Below are 15,473 nucleotides of genomic sequence, written 5' to 3'. Positions count from 1 at the left end.
AGCTAATGTTCCTTAATGTAAACCACTTTAATAATTATGGGCTTATATGGAAGCGGTGCATATTCAGGTATTGTAGATATTTTTCTGTCCCTGGAGGACTCAAATGTAATTAAAAAAACACACACACACACAAAGAGCTGCAATAGGATTTGAACTAGGATCTCCTAGCTCAAAATTGCTGCTGTAACAATTAGGCTAGCAGACTTTGTAGTTGCTTTATGACATGAACATCCATTATTACTGAAGGTGTCATAGAGCCTTGTATTCCATGCCAATTTCACATTCTGGGTGGGCAGCAACTACTGGGGGATTAAGGGTGTGACTTCTCTTCATTTTTCCAGTGGAGAGCTATTCAATCAGATCACCTTTCTGTAACCTGAACGTGCTAGATATCAGGTCTAAATACCAACATCCATATTTTTGGACATAGACATACCTTCCTGTAAATGGGTTAATAAAGTAAAGTTATTTTAAAAAGAGAGCTTACCTGAGTCCTGGGTGGCTGCTGGGGGTTCTGTGGTGGCCCATGCAGTTTTGGGCCACTTCGGGGTTGTCTGTGGTCATTTATGCTCTATTAGGTCCCATTTGGGGATTCCATGTTGTTCCGGGGGATCCTGATGGTGTTCGGGCCTTCCTGACCTATTTCCTATCTTCATTGGTGGCCAGTGGCCAAATTTGGGGCTGGGAGAGACTCCAGGGTTCTTTGGGGTCCAGTGGCACCCAGAGACATCTGTTTGTGCCACTGCTGGACTGCAGAATGAGCTCCAGAGGCAGCAGGCTGGCAGGAAAATCCCCTACCTGGACCTGCATCGGAGCCGGGAGCATTCTGGTCATTTGCGAACTTTCGCACATGATCAGAATGACTCCGGAGGTCGTGGTAGTCCCTAAGTGAAGCTGGGGCCTTAATTTTCGGGCTGCCCAGCCGGAGAACCAGACCATTCTTGGTTTTACACCGATGGCATCTGGATATGAACTGCCTGGTGGATGTTAGGGGACCAAGGTAAGAGGTCTGACCTTAGTTTGTTTAGTTTTTATTTTGTTTTGGCTGTTTTTGGATGTGGTTTGATTTGTTTTTAGGTGTTTTTGCTTCAGGTTTCATAGAATTGTTTTTATTTATTTATTTATTTTTTGTTGGGGGTTCTGTGGGTCCCTAGGGAATAGGTTCTGGTGTTAAATTATTTTAAAGAATTTTGGGGGGTATTTATTTTGGTCAGTGTAGGTTACGTGGATCTGGCATTGAAAGAGTTAATTTTTTGTGTAAATTTGTGATAGTTATGGGTTTCTGAGAACCTCTTTTGGTAAATCGGGGGGGGGGGGGGTGGTCTTTGGAGAAAAATGCATTTTATGGGGAAATCCCATGGTAATTCCAGGGTAGTGGTTTGGGCCATCTGGAAGATCTTAGAATTATTTCTTTGAAATGTCCAAGATAGAGAGGGAAACTGGGATTTAGTTTTAATTGTTTAAAAGGAGAAATTAGGAATTTGTGTAATTTTAACATGATGTCTTTAGAAATGTGTGGTTTTAAAATCTGAAAATATAAGATTGTGGAGATAGATGTGCTACAGTGGCATGGAAAATCTGGATACATTTAGTGCTTGTTTAACTATTAAAATTCAAAAATGTGTATTTTTCCATTAGTTTTATGGGTCCAAGATGGAGATCATAAACATTTCAGTTAGATTCCAGGCTTGTGGAAATGTGAGGTAATGGGTTCTGATTGGCCACCAGAGGTCAGCTGGTGACTCCGATCCACGGTCACCCTTGGCAATAGCTGTCCTGATGGTTGGCAGAGGTGCTGAAGACACCCAGGGAGACAGATGTGTATCTCTGGTGCTGTGTGTATGAAAGTGAAAAGGTGTGAAAAACTGGTGTCTGGAAGGCTGAAGAGAGACATAATATAGTTTTGGTACACTGTCTCAAGTGCTGGCGAGGAAGTGAGCTAAAAAGAAAAGGTTTTTTTGTAAAATTTATGGAGAGTTTGAAAGATGTGGATGCAGCTGGGTTTGTCTGGATCCCAGAGAGGTTACAGGCTGTCTGGAAGCTTGGTGGTGGCTGCTTACTGTAAAGACTCAGCTGTACTGGAACAGAAAAGCCAGTGTTCTTTTGCTGGCCTGTCCCAAAAAGGGTTCATTAGCCACAGGGTGCCTGCTTGGGGTGAGAGCCTGCCATAACCTGTGATTCATTCCATCTTACCACCTTTAAAACCTAACCACCGGGGAGTCTACTTTCTCCTACTGAAATCAAAGTTGGATGTCCATATTTTGGCCCCTCCTTAGTCCTGCCCAAAACACACCCAGATCACATCCCCTTGTGATAAAGATGTACTGCAATTTTAGAAGTCAGTATCTCAGCTTTACAAAATTGGGATTGGGACATCCATGCAATATGGCTGTTTAAATGCTGGTTTTCTGATATCCAAAACACAAATAGTGCTGCTAAAATAAGGGCCATAATCTCAGATAAATGTACCCAGGTTGACTCTCTTTTTACCTGCATAAACAAGTGACTAAATCTTTCAAAATATCCCCCATGATCAGGGCCGTGCCTAGGGTCTCTGGCGCCCCCCTGCAGACTATCAGTTGGCGCCCCTACCCCCCGTGAAAATGATCACGCCCCCCCCCCCCCGGTGAAAATGATCGCTCACCACTTGCCACACTGACAGGAATTGTCAGCAATATTCTTAGAAACAAATTGCTATACATTGCAAAATAAGATAGCAGATGTAAATTCTCAAAGTGGACATATTCCAAACGCTATTTAGACAAAAATTAAACTGAACCCCCAAGATGCCAGACTCTGCATACAATGCAACACCACAGAAACAGAAAATGTCCCCTAGTACTGTGCAAAATATAAAGACTGCAGATGTAAATTTGAAAAAAAACTAACAAGAACCAATCACCACTTTACAAATTAACAAATAGAAATAAAACAAATATAGAAAATAAAATAATACCATTTTATTGGACTAATACATTTAGCTTTCAGAGGCCAAAACATCCTTCCTCAGGTCAATACAGTATAGTGCTGTTACAGTATCCTATCCTGACCTGAGGAAGGGGGTTTTGTTCTCCGAAAGTTAGTCAAAATGTATTAAAATTAGTCCAATAAAAAGATTACCTATTATAAACATTTATTAACACAGCTACAATACTACTGTATCCTAAAGCAAAAAAATAAAAGTAAATATTTTATTTACAGTTTGTTGTCTCTGGTTTCTGCTTTCCTCATCTTCTTTTCACTGTCTTCCTTCCTTCCATCCAGCATCTGTTTTTGTTCTCTCTCTGCCATCTAGTGTCTACCCTCTCTGCTGTCCCCTTCATCCAATGTCTGCCCTCTCTCCCTGCTCCTTCCATCTACATCTGCCCTCTATCTCTGCCCCCTTCCATCCACCATCTGCCCCTGTCTGCCCTCTCTCTCTCCCCCTTCCATTCACTGTCTGCCCTTTCTATCGCTTCCATCCACTGTCTGCCCTTTCTCTCTGTCCGCTCAATCCACCATTTGCCCTCCCTCTCCCATCCATCAAGGTCCCTCTCACTCCCCCTTCCATCTAGGATCTGTCCCCTCTCTCTGCCCCTTTTTTTCAGCCCCCAGTTCCAGCCCCACTATCCCACCAGTCCCCAGTTTCAGCCCTAGCCCTTTTCTCCCACCAGTCTTGAGCTTCGGCCCCCAGCCACTTCTCCCTGTCCCCTTTTCAGCCCCCAGTTTCAAACGCAGCCCTTTTCTCTCACTAGTCCCGAGCTTCAGCCCCAGCCACTTCTCCCTGTCTTCTTTTCAGCCCCCAGTCCCCACAGTTTCAGCTCTTGTCCCTTTTCAGCCCCCAGTCCCAGTACTAGCCCCCTTATCCCACCTACCCTCCTTTTCAGCCCCCAGTTCCAGCTCCCTTCATCCACATGCCTTGCATTAGGGCCTCCCCTTTCAGCCCCAGACCCCATCTGGGCTCCCCTCCCCATCCCCTTCTGCCATCTGGGCTCCCCACCCCATCCCCTTCTGCCATCTGGGCACCCCACCCCATCCCCTTCTGCCATCTGGGAACCCCACCCCATCCCCTTCTGCCATCTGGGCACCCCATCCCCTTCTGTCATCTGGGCACCCCACCCCATCCCCTTCTGTCATCTGGGCACCCCTCCCCATCCCCTTCTGTCATCTGGGCTCCCCTCCTGTCATCTGGGCTCCCTCCCCATCCCCTTCTGCCATCTGGGCACCCCACCCCATCCCCTTCTGTCATCTGGGCACCCCTCCCCATCCCCTTCTGTCATCTGGGCTCCCCTCCCCATCCCCTTCTGTCATCTGGGCTTCTGTCATCTGGGCTCCCCTCCCCATCCCCATCCCCTTCTGCCATCTGGGCACCCCTGATCCGACCCCACTACCAGCTCTGTCGAGATGACAGCGGGTGGGGGGGGGGGTGCTCCGCTCCCGCTGCTCCCACCCTACCTTCTTAAAAAAAAAAAAAAAATCAGTAAAGCGGCGTGGCAGGCAGCGCAGCTTCGCGTCTGCCCTGCTTGTAAAACAAGTAGATCTCCTCGTCGGGCCTTCGCTCACTGGGTCCCGCCCTCCTCTGAGGTAACTTCCTATTTCCTCGAGGGCGGGACCCAGTGAGCGAAGGCCCGACGAGGAGATCTACTTGTTTTACAAGCAGGGCAGACGCGAAGCTGCGCTGCCTGCCACGCCGCTTTACTGATTTATTTTTTTTTTTTTTAAGAAGGTAGGGTGGGAGCAGCGAGAGCGGAGCACCTCCCACCCGCTGACACCCGGGGCGGACCGCCCCCACCGCGCTCTTGGTTCCCTCAGTGTCCTCCTTCTTCTGACGTCAGAAGAAGGCGGGACACTGAGGGAACCAATGAGTGCAAGGGAAGGGAGACGTCGGCAGGGCTTTCACCGACGCTGCTGCAGCCTGCGACCGAGGTAATTTAAAGTCCTCGGCGGCGCGGGGCGAGGGTAAGCACCGCGGCGGCGCCCTCCAGAGGTGGGCGCCCCCCTGCGGCGCTTACCTCGCTTACCGCATCGGCACGGCCCTGCCCATTATGTTATGCGTAATGTTGTAGTCTTACCAAAAGTGTTTCATGAGACGCCAGTTTCTAAGAGTTTTGTAAAGCTGTATCACGTTTTGATTTTGCTGTTTATAACTGACACAAAACATACAATGTAGACTGTGCTCTTCTTTTCCTCAAACTATATTTTGAGTCCAGAATGTATGGATCTAAATTGCATAAAGTTTAACTTTAATATTTTAACATGGTGCATTTTTGGGGCTACTTAGGAAGTGATTTTTGAAGACCTACATGCTAGATACATATTTAAATCTCCATACACGTATAATCTGTAATTGTAGAAAGCTGCCACATATACATATATACCGATGGGACATGCAGATTTCAAGCAAGCGTGTTCTGAGCTTGGCTTAGGTGGTCCTTCAAAATGTACATGTATTCTGTATATTACAGTGGCAGTATATATATACCTGGGGAAATTTCAGTGTCAGCATTTACTCCTGCTTAAAGTCATACATATAAGTACATAAGAATTGCCATATTGGGACAGACTGAAGGTCCATCAAGCCCAGCATTCTGTTTCCAACAGTGGCCAATCCAGGTCACAAGTACCTGATAAGATCCCAAAAAAGTACAATTCATTTTATGCTGCTTATCCTAGAAATATATAACAAACCAACAAGTGGTAGATTGTGAAACAATACCAGATGGTCTCAACTACGGTTGTAGTGGGGAAGTCTCATATATATTCATTGAGGCTACTTTATTAACACCAATCAGGTGTGCCTTCTTGCGTGATAGTTTTAATCTTAGACAGCCCCCAACCGTCCAAACTTAATGTCAAGCAAATAAAAAACTTTTTTATATTATTTTTTTGTTTTTTCTTTATGCTATATTGCACAAATATGCCAGAGTTATATGATCATTCTGCGTTTCCAGAAATATTTTTCTCACGGAGACAACTTAATGTAACTATCGGTGACTTATCTGTATAAGCATGATTCTAAAAAAGGGTGTTTGCTCTTTATAAAATTCATGTTAGTGCTGATTCCCACGTCTAACTTTGGGCACCAAACCTATGCCTGCTGAAACCTGGTGTAAATGCTGGCACCCAAGTTAGGCAGGTGAGGCAGTTTTCTGTAACTACGCAGGCAACTTTTTAGAATGCCCCTAACATGCCAATGGCTATGCTCCCTTTTGATTTTTGCGCTAGTAGAGTTAGGCACCATGCTTATAGATTAGTGTACAGTCAGATGCGAGTGCAAATTTTAATAGTACCAATTAAATTCAATAATAGGCTGTTAGCACCCAGTTATTGATGTTATTTAGCTCATTAGCAAATTAATTTTCACACACATCTCAGGAGAATGCCCAAGTGTTGGTGTGCAAATCTAGGCACCATATATAGAATCCAGGGGTATGTGAGCATATATATCACAACTCTGCCCCTGCTCTGCTTCTGCTTCACCAAATCTGCAATTCTGGTCATATTCTGGTTTTGCATACGCAACTTAATTAGCTAACAAGCCAATCAGTGCCCATAACTGTCAAATAAGCAATTACTGACACTAATTGGCAATAATTAGAATTTACATGCACAACTATCTAAGCATGTTGTGTAAGTAATGCACATAAATTCTAAGGCACATAGTTGGGAAAGGGGCGTGGCCATGGGCATGGAATGGGCAGGTTGTGGGCATTTCTAAAAAACTATGTGCGTTGTTATAGAATACACCCAGTCCATGCCTAATTTAAGCGTAAGAATTTACGCCAAGTTTTACTTGGTGTAGTTGCCCATGACTAAATTTACATATGCAGCTGGGCACTAAGCGTATTCTATAAACCGTGCCTAAATTAAGGTGTACTTTATAGAATATGCCTAGACATATTTTTTTCGGCACTGATTATTTTTAGGTGTGATATATAGAATCTAGCACATTATGTCATTAGAAACACCTATGCATAATATCCATATAGGTGCATACTGGCACTTTTAAAATGACTAGGAGAAAATATTTTTTCATGTGAATAGTTAAGCTGTGGAACTTCTTGCCAGAGGATGTGGTATCTGGGTTTAAAAAAGGTTTGGACAGGTTCCTGAAGGAAAAGTCCATAATCTGATATTGAGATATACATGGGGAAGTCGATGTTTGCCCTGGGATTGGTAGCATGAAATGTTGCTACTATTTGGGTTTCTGTCAGGCATTTGTGACCTGAATTGGCCACTGCTGGAAGCAGGATACTGGGCAAGATGGACCATCGGTGTGACCCAATATAGCTATTCTTATGTTCTTATGCCATTTTGTTGGTGCACAATTAAGTATGTTTATAAAAGCCCTTTTTCACATATTGAATATGGGGTAATTCTATAATTATGAAGCCATAAATAGGCACTCAGAGAACCTCTTAGGAGCCTATTCTATAAAGGAACATTTCTTTGTAGAATACTAGCATAAATAGTGACAATATGCCTACTTTGGCGTAAATGTGTATACCTAGGTTCTGGTGATACCCACTTACGGTGAGAAGTCCATAAGTGTGATTCCACCCATGCTCCATCTGATATGGACATTGCAAAGTGCACTTAGATGTACAACCATATGCCTTCTTGGTGTAAGTTGTCCCATTTAAGTTTTAGCATGCCAAAGCGGCTTTGCGTTAATTTCTGTAATGGGTTAGGGACATCTTAACTACAGAACTGGCATTTATTGTACTTTTTTGTTGTGCTTATGTTTAGGTGTCACTTTGTAGAATTGCCCCCATATTACTCTAAAATATGAAACACTGTACAATAATTTTTCATTGTGTGTTTTCTTAAAGTATGAGACCCAACATCTTCCTTGGCATCAGTGAAGGCTCTGCTCAATATAAGAAATGGTACTATGAGTTGATAGTGGACCACATGGAGCCCTTTGTGACTGCAGAAGCAACTCATCTTCGAGTAGGCTGGGCCTCAACAGAGGGCTACTCTCCATATCCAGGTGGTGGTGAAGAATGGGGAGGAAATGGTGTTGGTGATGACCTTTACTCCTATGGTTTTGATGGACTTCATTTATGGTCAGGTAAAACAAAGTGCTTTTTCCTTTCTCATGCCATCTTATTCATTTGTACCCAAGCTCATTCCTGCCATCAGGTGAACTAGGCTTCTGCTTAGGGCAGCAGAGCTTGGCGGCAACATGGCTCTGGTGTGCACAAAAGTCTTCCTCTTGACGGGCTTGCCATTGTTGTCCCCCCCTCCCTCCATCTCCTCCTGTGTCTGCCTCAAGTTAGAGTCAGCACTGAAGGAACCTGTGAGTATAAGCCTGCACTGAAGTGATGTTGTGTCCTGCTCCCATCCAAGGCATACTTCCTGTTGGAGTGGAGAGGGCCATGACAGATATTCAGCTTGGGCCTATTCTTACAGGCTCTCTGCAGCACTTAGTCTTTTTAAAACTGGGGCCAGTGCAGGAGGAGCTGGGGGGGGGGGGGTCAGTAGGGGGGGGGGTCAGTAGCAGCCCAGGTGCAGTGAAGGAAGAGGGATGGAGGTAAGGAAGAGAGATGAGATGTTGGGCAACTAATTGTGTGGGGGGGGGGGGGTAGAGAGGTGAAGGGGAGATACTGGTAACCTGAGAGACATAAGTGGAGAAAGGGGAGAGGTGGAGTAGATAAGGGAAGGAGAAATGCTGGCCACCTTGGAAGGAGATAGAGTAGAGATGGGGAGATACTGGCCATGGGATAGTGGAGGTCGAGAGGCAAAAAAGAGATGCTGCCTACCGGGGGGCGCAGGAAGGGGGAGATGTTGAAATACAGTGGGGAGGATGTAGTGGTAGAGCCTTGAATCACCCTGGGGGGGAGGGGAGGTGTGCATGTTTGAAAGTTAACCTAGAACATCCAATGCCTTTGTTCTGGCCCTGGTTGTACCTACCATGTTTCAGCAATATTGTGGCATTCTATGATTCTTGACACAAGAGAAAGCATATTTCTTGGAAACCTTGATTGTTACTTTTACATGAAAATAGAATGTGTGCTATTGGTACTCCACTAGATAGGATATTTTGAATTAGATTCAAACTGAAAGGTTATGGAGTATCAGTGTATGCATTACTTCAGGGCTCAACAAATCCCAGGTGCCAGGTAACCATGATGACTATCCTGCTTATAATCGAACGAGAAAAATGCCCTAGTTCCGACCTAAATCGGGAGAAGCGGAAGCGTACAAAGTTGATGGGGGCGTGTCAGAGGCGTGGTGAAGGCGGGACTGGGGCATGGTTATCACCCGAACAGAGATGGGCGCCTTTCGCCGATAATGGAAAAAAAGTATGCGTTTGTAGCTAGAATTTAGGGCACTTTTCCTGGACCCTGTTTTTTCACGAATAAGGCCTCAAAAAGTGCCCTAAATGACCAGATTACCACCAGAGGGAATCGGGGATGACCTCCCCTGACTCCCCCAGTGGTCACTAACCCCCTCCCACCACAAAAAAATGATGTTTCACAACTTTTTATTTTCACCCTCAAATGTCATACCCACCTCCCTGGCAGCAGTATGCAGGTCTCTGGAGCAGTTGTTAGGGGGTGCAGTGGACTTCAGGCAGGTGGACTCAGGCCCATCCCCCCCTACCTGTTACAATTGTGCTGCTTAATGCTTATTAGTCGTCCAACCCCCTCAAACCCACTGTACCCACATGTAGGTGTCCCCCTTCACCCCTTAGGGCTATAGTAATGGTGTAGACTTGTGGGCAGTGGGTTTTGAGGGGGATTTGGGGGGCTCAACACACAAGGGAAGGGTGCTATGCACCTGGGAGCTCTTTTACCTTTTTTTTGTTTTTGTAAAAGTTCCCCCTAGGGTGCCCGGTTGGTGTCCTGGCATGTGAGGGGGACCAGTGCACTACGAATCCTGGCCTCTCCCACGAACAAATGCCTTGGATTTATTCGTTTTTGAGCTGGGCGCTTTCATTTTCCATTATCACTGAAAAACAAAAACGCCCAGCTCACAAATTGTCGAATAAAACATGGACGTCTATTTTTTGCGAAAATACGGTTTGGTCCGCCCCTTCACGGACCCGTTCTCGGAGATAAACGCCCATAGATATAGACGTTTTCGTTTGATTATGCCCCTCCAAATATTTTCTTGTGGAATCTAGCATTTCCATGGCCCTTTAAAATATAAATGAAGGGACCGATATTCAGACCAGGGAGTTAGGCCATCGAACTGCCATGGTCAGTACTGAGCCCGGATATTCAATGCTAGGCTGTTTCTGGTGACTGGCATTGAATATTCGGTTTATTTTTGGCCGGTTTAAAGATAACCAGCTAAGTCAATATTCAGAATTAGCCGGTTATCTTTAAACCGGCCAAAGGTATCTCATGTTTTCATGCAGCCAATTATGGCCACTAAACCGGCTTTAAAAATCAGTGGATAGCCAGTTATATCAGGGATATTCAGCAGGGGATAGTCAGTTATACCACGTTGAATATTGGCGGATAGCCAGTTAGGCGCTATTTAACTGGTCAGCAGCTATTCTGGCCGGTTAAATAGTGCTGAATATCGGGGGGAAAGTATCTTCATACAGCAATCACTGCCAGAGCAGGAGTTTCTTCCTCTCTGCACTGCACAGTTTAGTGTGAGTTTGAACCACACTGTACAATAGCTCTCATGTTGGTCTTGGTTTTCAAGTCTTGCAAAGGTTCTAGCACCACTCAACTCAGACTCACACAGAGCCATGCAGTGCAGGAAATTAGAAGTTCCTGCTCTAGTGATGATTACAGCAGTGGCTGCAAAATAGAGAAGAACTTCCAAGCTACACTATCAGCCTTATTTTCGAAAGTGATGGGCGCCCATATTTCGACCCAAATCAGGAAATGGGCGCCTTTCTCTGGTGGGCGCCTAAATCTGTATAATCAAAAGCCGATTTTGGGCGCCTTCAACTGCAATTTGTCACGGGAACAAACAAAGTAGACGGGGGCGTGTTGGAGGCGTGGTGAAGGCGGGACTGGGGCGTGTTTATCGGCGAGCAGAGATGGGCGCCCTCGGCCGATAATGGAAAAAAGAAAAGCGTTTTTAGCGAGAAGTTGGGTCACTTTTTCTGGACCCTTTTTTCTCACGAACAAGCCGTCAAAAAGTGCCCCAACTGCCCAGATGACTACCGGGGGGAATTGGGGATCACCTCCACTGACTCCCCCAGTGGTCACTAACCCCCTCCCACCAAAAAAAAAGAACTTTCAAAACCTTTTTTTCCAGCCTCTATGCCAGCCTCAAATGGCATACCCAGCTCCATCACAGCAGTATGCAGGTCCCTGGAGCAGTTGTTAGTGGGTGCAGTGGACTTCACCCAGGTGGACCCAGGCCCATCCCCCCTACCTGTTACACTTATGGTGGTAAATGGGAGCCCTCCAAACCGCCCCCAAAACCCACTGTACCCACATCTAGGTGCCCCCCTTCAGCCATAAGGGCTATGGTAATGGTGTAGAGTTGTGGGCAGTGGGTTTTGGGGGGAATTTGAGGGGCTCAGCACCCAAAGGAAGGGAGCTATGGAGTTGGGAGGTATTTTACTTTTTATTTTAAATTGTTACAAGTGCCCCCTAGGGTGCCCGGTTGGTGTCCTGGCATGTGAGGGGGACCACTGCATTAAGAATCCTGGCCCCTCCCACAACCCAATGCCTTGGATTTGTTCGTTTTTGTGCTGGGCGCCTTTAGTTTCCATTATCGCTGAAAAACGAAACCGCCCAGCTCAAATCTGCACACATCCGATGCATTTGCCCGGCACAAACCGTATTATCGAAAAAAAAGATGGCCACCCAGTTTTTTCGAAAATACGGTCTGTCTCGCCCCTTCATGTACCCGTTCTTGGACATAGACGCCCATGGATATGGGCATTCGCGTTTGATTATGCCCCTCCACGGGTCACAAATATCCAGTTAGGAAAAAGGAATGCTGGCGGGTTGGGGAGGGGGGGGGGCTGGGGTCTGACTGGCTTCTGATTTGCAAAGGGGTAGGAGTTGGGGGGGGGGCTGACTGGATTCTGGCTTGTAGGGGGGTAGGAGTTGGAGGGCTGACTGGCTTCTGGTTTACAGAGGGTAAGGGGCCGAGAGGGCCTACTGGTTTCTGGCCTGTGGGGGATAAAAATGGGAGGGGGGACTGACTTGCTTGCAGGGGTGAGATGAGAGGCTGAGGAGTTGGGGGAATGACTTCATAGTTTGGGGGAGGGGGAGCTGACTGCCTTAGAGGGGCTGGAAGGGTTCATTGCTCAAGATTTCTGCCAAGCCTGTTCCAGTTACTGAACTCATTTTTTGAGTGCTGAATCTTTCATTATACCATGGAGTTTTAATCTGCTCAGCACACCTTAGCAACCTCGCTGGAGCTGCTTTGTCTAAGACCATACTCAAGGCATTGTTCGTACTTCCACCTTTCTCTTCAAATATAAGACATCATTTATTTATTTGTTGCATTTGTATCCCACATTTTCCCACCTATTTGCAGGCTCATTGTGGCTTACATTGTACCGTTATGTCGATCGCCATTTCTGGATAAAGAAATACAGAGTGGTATTGCAGTATAGTTCGTATTTGACAGAGTAGATTAAGCAGTCAAGTTTTAAAGATTCTTTTCCGGAATAAGAAGTCAAGTGGTAATGCGTTAAAGTTCAGTAGTAGACAGAGTAGGTGAAGCAGTCAAGTATTAACAGTTCATTTTTGTCAGTTTCTAGTATCGGTTTCGTTGTCTGGTATTTATGATGGATCAATTGTGGTATGCCTTTTTGAACAGGTTGGTTTTTAGTAATTTTCGGAAGTTTGTTAGGTTTTGCATTGTTTTTATGGCGTTTGTTAGTGTATAACATAATTGCGTGCTTATGTATGAGAAGCTGGATGAATATGTTGATTTATATTTTAGTCCTTTGCAGCTAGGATGGTGGAGGTTCAGGAATGTTCGTGCTGACCTTTTTATGTTCCTGGTTGGTAGGTCTATGAGGTCTGTCATGTAGCTCGGGGCTTTGCCGTGAATAATTTTGTGGACCAGGGTGCAGATTGTGAATGCAATACGTTATTTAAGTGGGAGCCAGTGTAATTTTTCTCTTAGGGGTTTGGCGCTTTCATATTTTTTTTCCAAAAAGGAGTCTGGCTGCTGTGTTTTGAGCAGTTTGGAGTTTCTTAATGATTTGTTCTTTGCATCCGGCATAGATTGCATTGCAGTAATCTAGGTGGCTTAGTACCATTGATTGTACCAGGCTGCGGAATGTTTTCCTTGGGAAGAAAGGTTTTATTCTTTTGAGTTTCCACATTGAGTGGAACATTATTTTGTTGTGCTTTTTGCTTGTGTTTCTAGTGTGAGATTTCGGTCAATTGTGACTCCGAAAATTATAAGGGTTTCTGAAACAGGAAGAGTGCACTCTGGTGTGTTTATGGTGGTGGGTTTGTATGTGTTGTATTGTGATGAGAGGATAAGACTGTGTTTTTTCTGTGTTGAGGTTTAATTGGGATGCATCCGCCCATGAATTCATGATTTGGAGACTGTGTTTGATTTCATTTGTGATTTCTGTGAGATCTAGCTTGAAGGGGATATAGATCGTGACATCATCTGCGTAGATGTAAGGATTAAGGCCTTGGTTGGATAGCAAAGTTGAAAAGGGTCGGTGGCAGCGGTGATCCCTCTCTAATAAAAAAAAAACTCGCAGTGGTCCATCCAGATGACTGAGATGGTTAGAAAGTCAGAGGTACAGGTGTAGGGGCATTTTCAAACGAGGATGCCCATCTCTGAAGATGTCTCCGCGAAGGGGCAGGGCATCCCGTATTATCGAAACAAGATGGGCGTCCATCTTTCGTTTCGATAATACGGTCGGGGACGCCCAAATCTCAACATTTAGGTCGACCTTAGAGATGGTCGACCTAAATGTTGAGATGGTCGACCTTAGAGATGGGCGACCTCGGTTTTCGGCGATAATGGAAACTGAGGACGCCCATCTCAAAAACAACCAAATCCAAGCCATTTGGTCATGGGAGGAGCCAGCATTTGTAGTGCACTGGTCCCCCTTACATGCCAGGACACGAACCGGGCACCCTAGGGGGCTGCAGTGGACTTCACAAATTGCTCCCAGGAGCATAGCTCCCTTACCTTGGGTGATGAGCCCCCCGACCCCCCCCCCAAAAAAACCCCACTCCCCACAACTGTACACCACTACCATAGCCCTAAGGGGTGAAGGGGAGCACCTACATGTAGGTGCAGTGGGTTTCGGTTAGGTTTTGGAGAGCTCACATTTACCACCACAAGTGTAACAGGTAGGGGGGGATGGGCCTGGGTCTGCCTGCCTGAAGTGCACTGCACCCACTAAAAACTGCTCCAAGGACCTGAATACTGCTGTGATGGAGCTGGGTATGACATTTGAGGCTGGCATTGAAAGGCTGGAAAATAATATAAAAACATTTTTTTTGGGTGGGAGGGGGTTGGTGACCACTGGGGAAGTAAGGGGAGGTCATCCCCGATTCCCTCCGGTGGTCATCCGGTCAGTTCAGGCACCTTTTTGAGGCTTGGTCTTGAAAAAAAATGGACCAGGTAAAGTTGGCCAAATGCTCGTCAGGGATGCCCTTCTTTTTTCCATTATCGGCCGAGAACGCCCATCTCTTAAGCACGCCCCCGTCCCACCTTCGGTACACTGTCAACACGCCTCTGTGAACTTTGGTCATCCCCACGATGGAAAGCAGTTGAGGATGCCCAAAATCGGCTTTCGATTATGGCGATTTCGGCACCCCTGAGAGAAGGACACCCATCTCCCGATTTGTGCCGGAAGATGGGCGTCCTTCTCTTTCGATTATGCCCCTGTAAGTCTCTCTTTACCAGTGTAAATGTTACATCTAACAGATGCTCTTTCTAGGGCTGTATCGAATATTCATATTCGATTCAACCGCAAATACATTATTCGTATTCAGCCGAATAGTGATTTAAATTCGAAGACGAATAATCCAGGGCTCTACTGCGCTAAATCCTACTGAAATAAGCACTTGATCTCTGATTTCACATTGTTTCTTTTATTTTTTGTTATGTTAAAGCTCAATGCGCCTTAATTCATATTTGGCCAACTAGTAAAATATGATATTCGATACAGCTCTAGCTCTTTCAAATGTGTAGCACAATGATTAACTTAAATTAGACCTGTCTTTAATGGCAGTTAAAAATGATGTTACTGCTGAGTTTCCAGAATCCTCTAAGTAAAGGTTAAAATCTGTTGTAACCAGTAATTTAAGGCAGTCCATACTATATTTGCAACAATATACTTTTCTGTAAAGTTAAATAACTAGCAAGTTTAAACTAATTAGGTCCCTGTTTACTAAGGTGTGCTAGCATTTTTAGCGCATGCACAAAATTAGCATGTGTTAAATGTGTAGGTGCCCATAGGAATATTGTGTGCGCCTACACAATTAGCGCATGTTAAAAATGCTAACATACCTCTAGCGCGACTTAGTAAACAGGGCCCTTAATTTGCAATAACCTTACATATAGAATGACGGTGAAAA

General features: G+C 45.5%; 1 protein-coding gene across 1 annotated transcript in view; it reads left to right on the top strand.

Moving 5' to 3' along the window:
- RYR2 (ryanodine receptor 2) overlaps positions 1 to 15,473 on the top strand; it is a 908,577-nt gene that overhangs the window by 244,299 nt on the left and 648,805 nt on the right. Inside the window, 1 exon segment of the mRNA XM_030194683.1 lies at positions 7,812 to 8,053. Coding sequence (XP_030050543.1) covers positions 7,812 to 8,053 — 242 coding nt within the window.

The sequence above is a fragment of the Microcaecilia unicolor genome, chromosome 3, assembly GCF_901765095.1.
Source record: "Microcaecilia unicolor chromosome 3, aMicUni1.1, whole genome shotgun sequence".
NCBI classification, from domain to species: Eukaryota; Metazoa; Chordata; class Amphibia; order Gymnophiona; family Siphonopidae; genus Microcaecilia; species Microcaecilia unicolor.
Note: the sequence above shows the minus strand (reverse complement) of the source record. Positions and strands in the feature narration are given on the sequence as shown.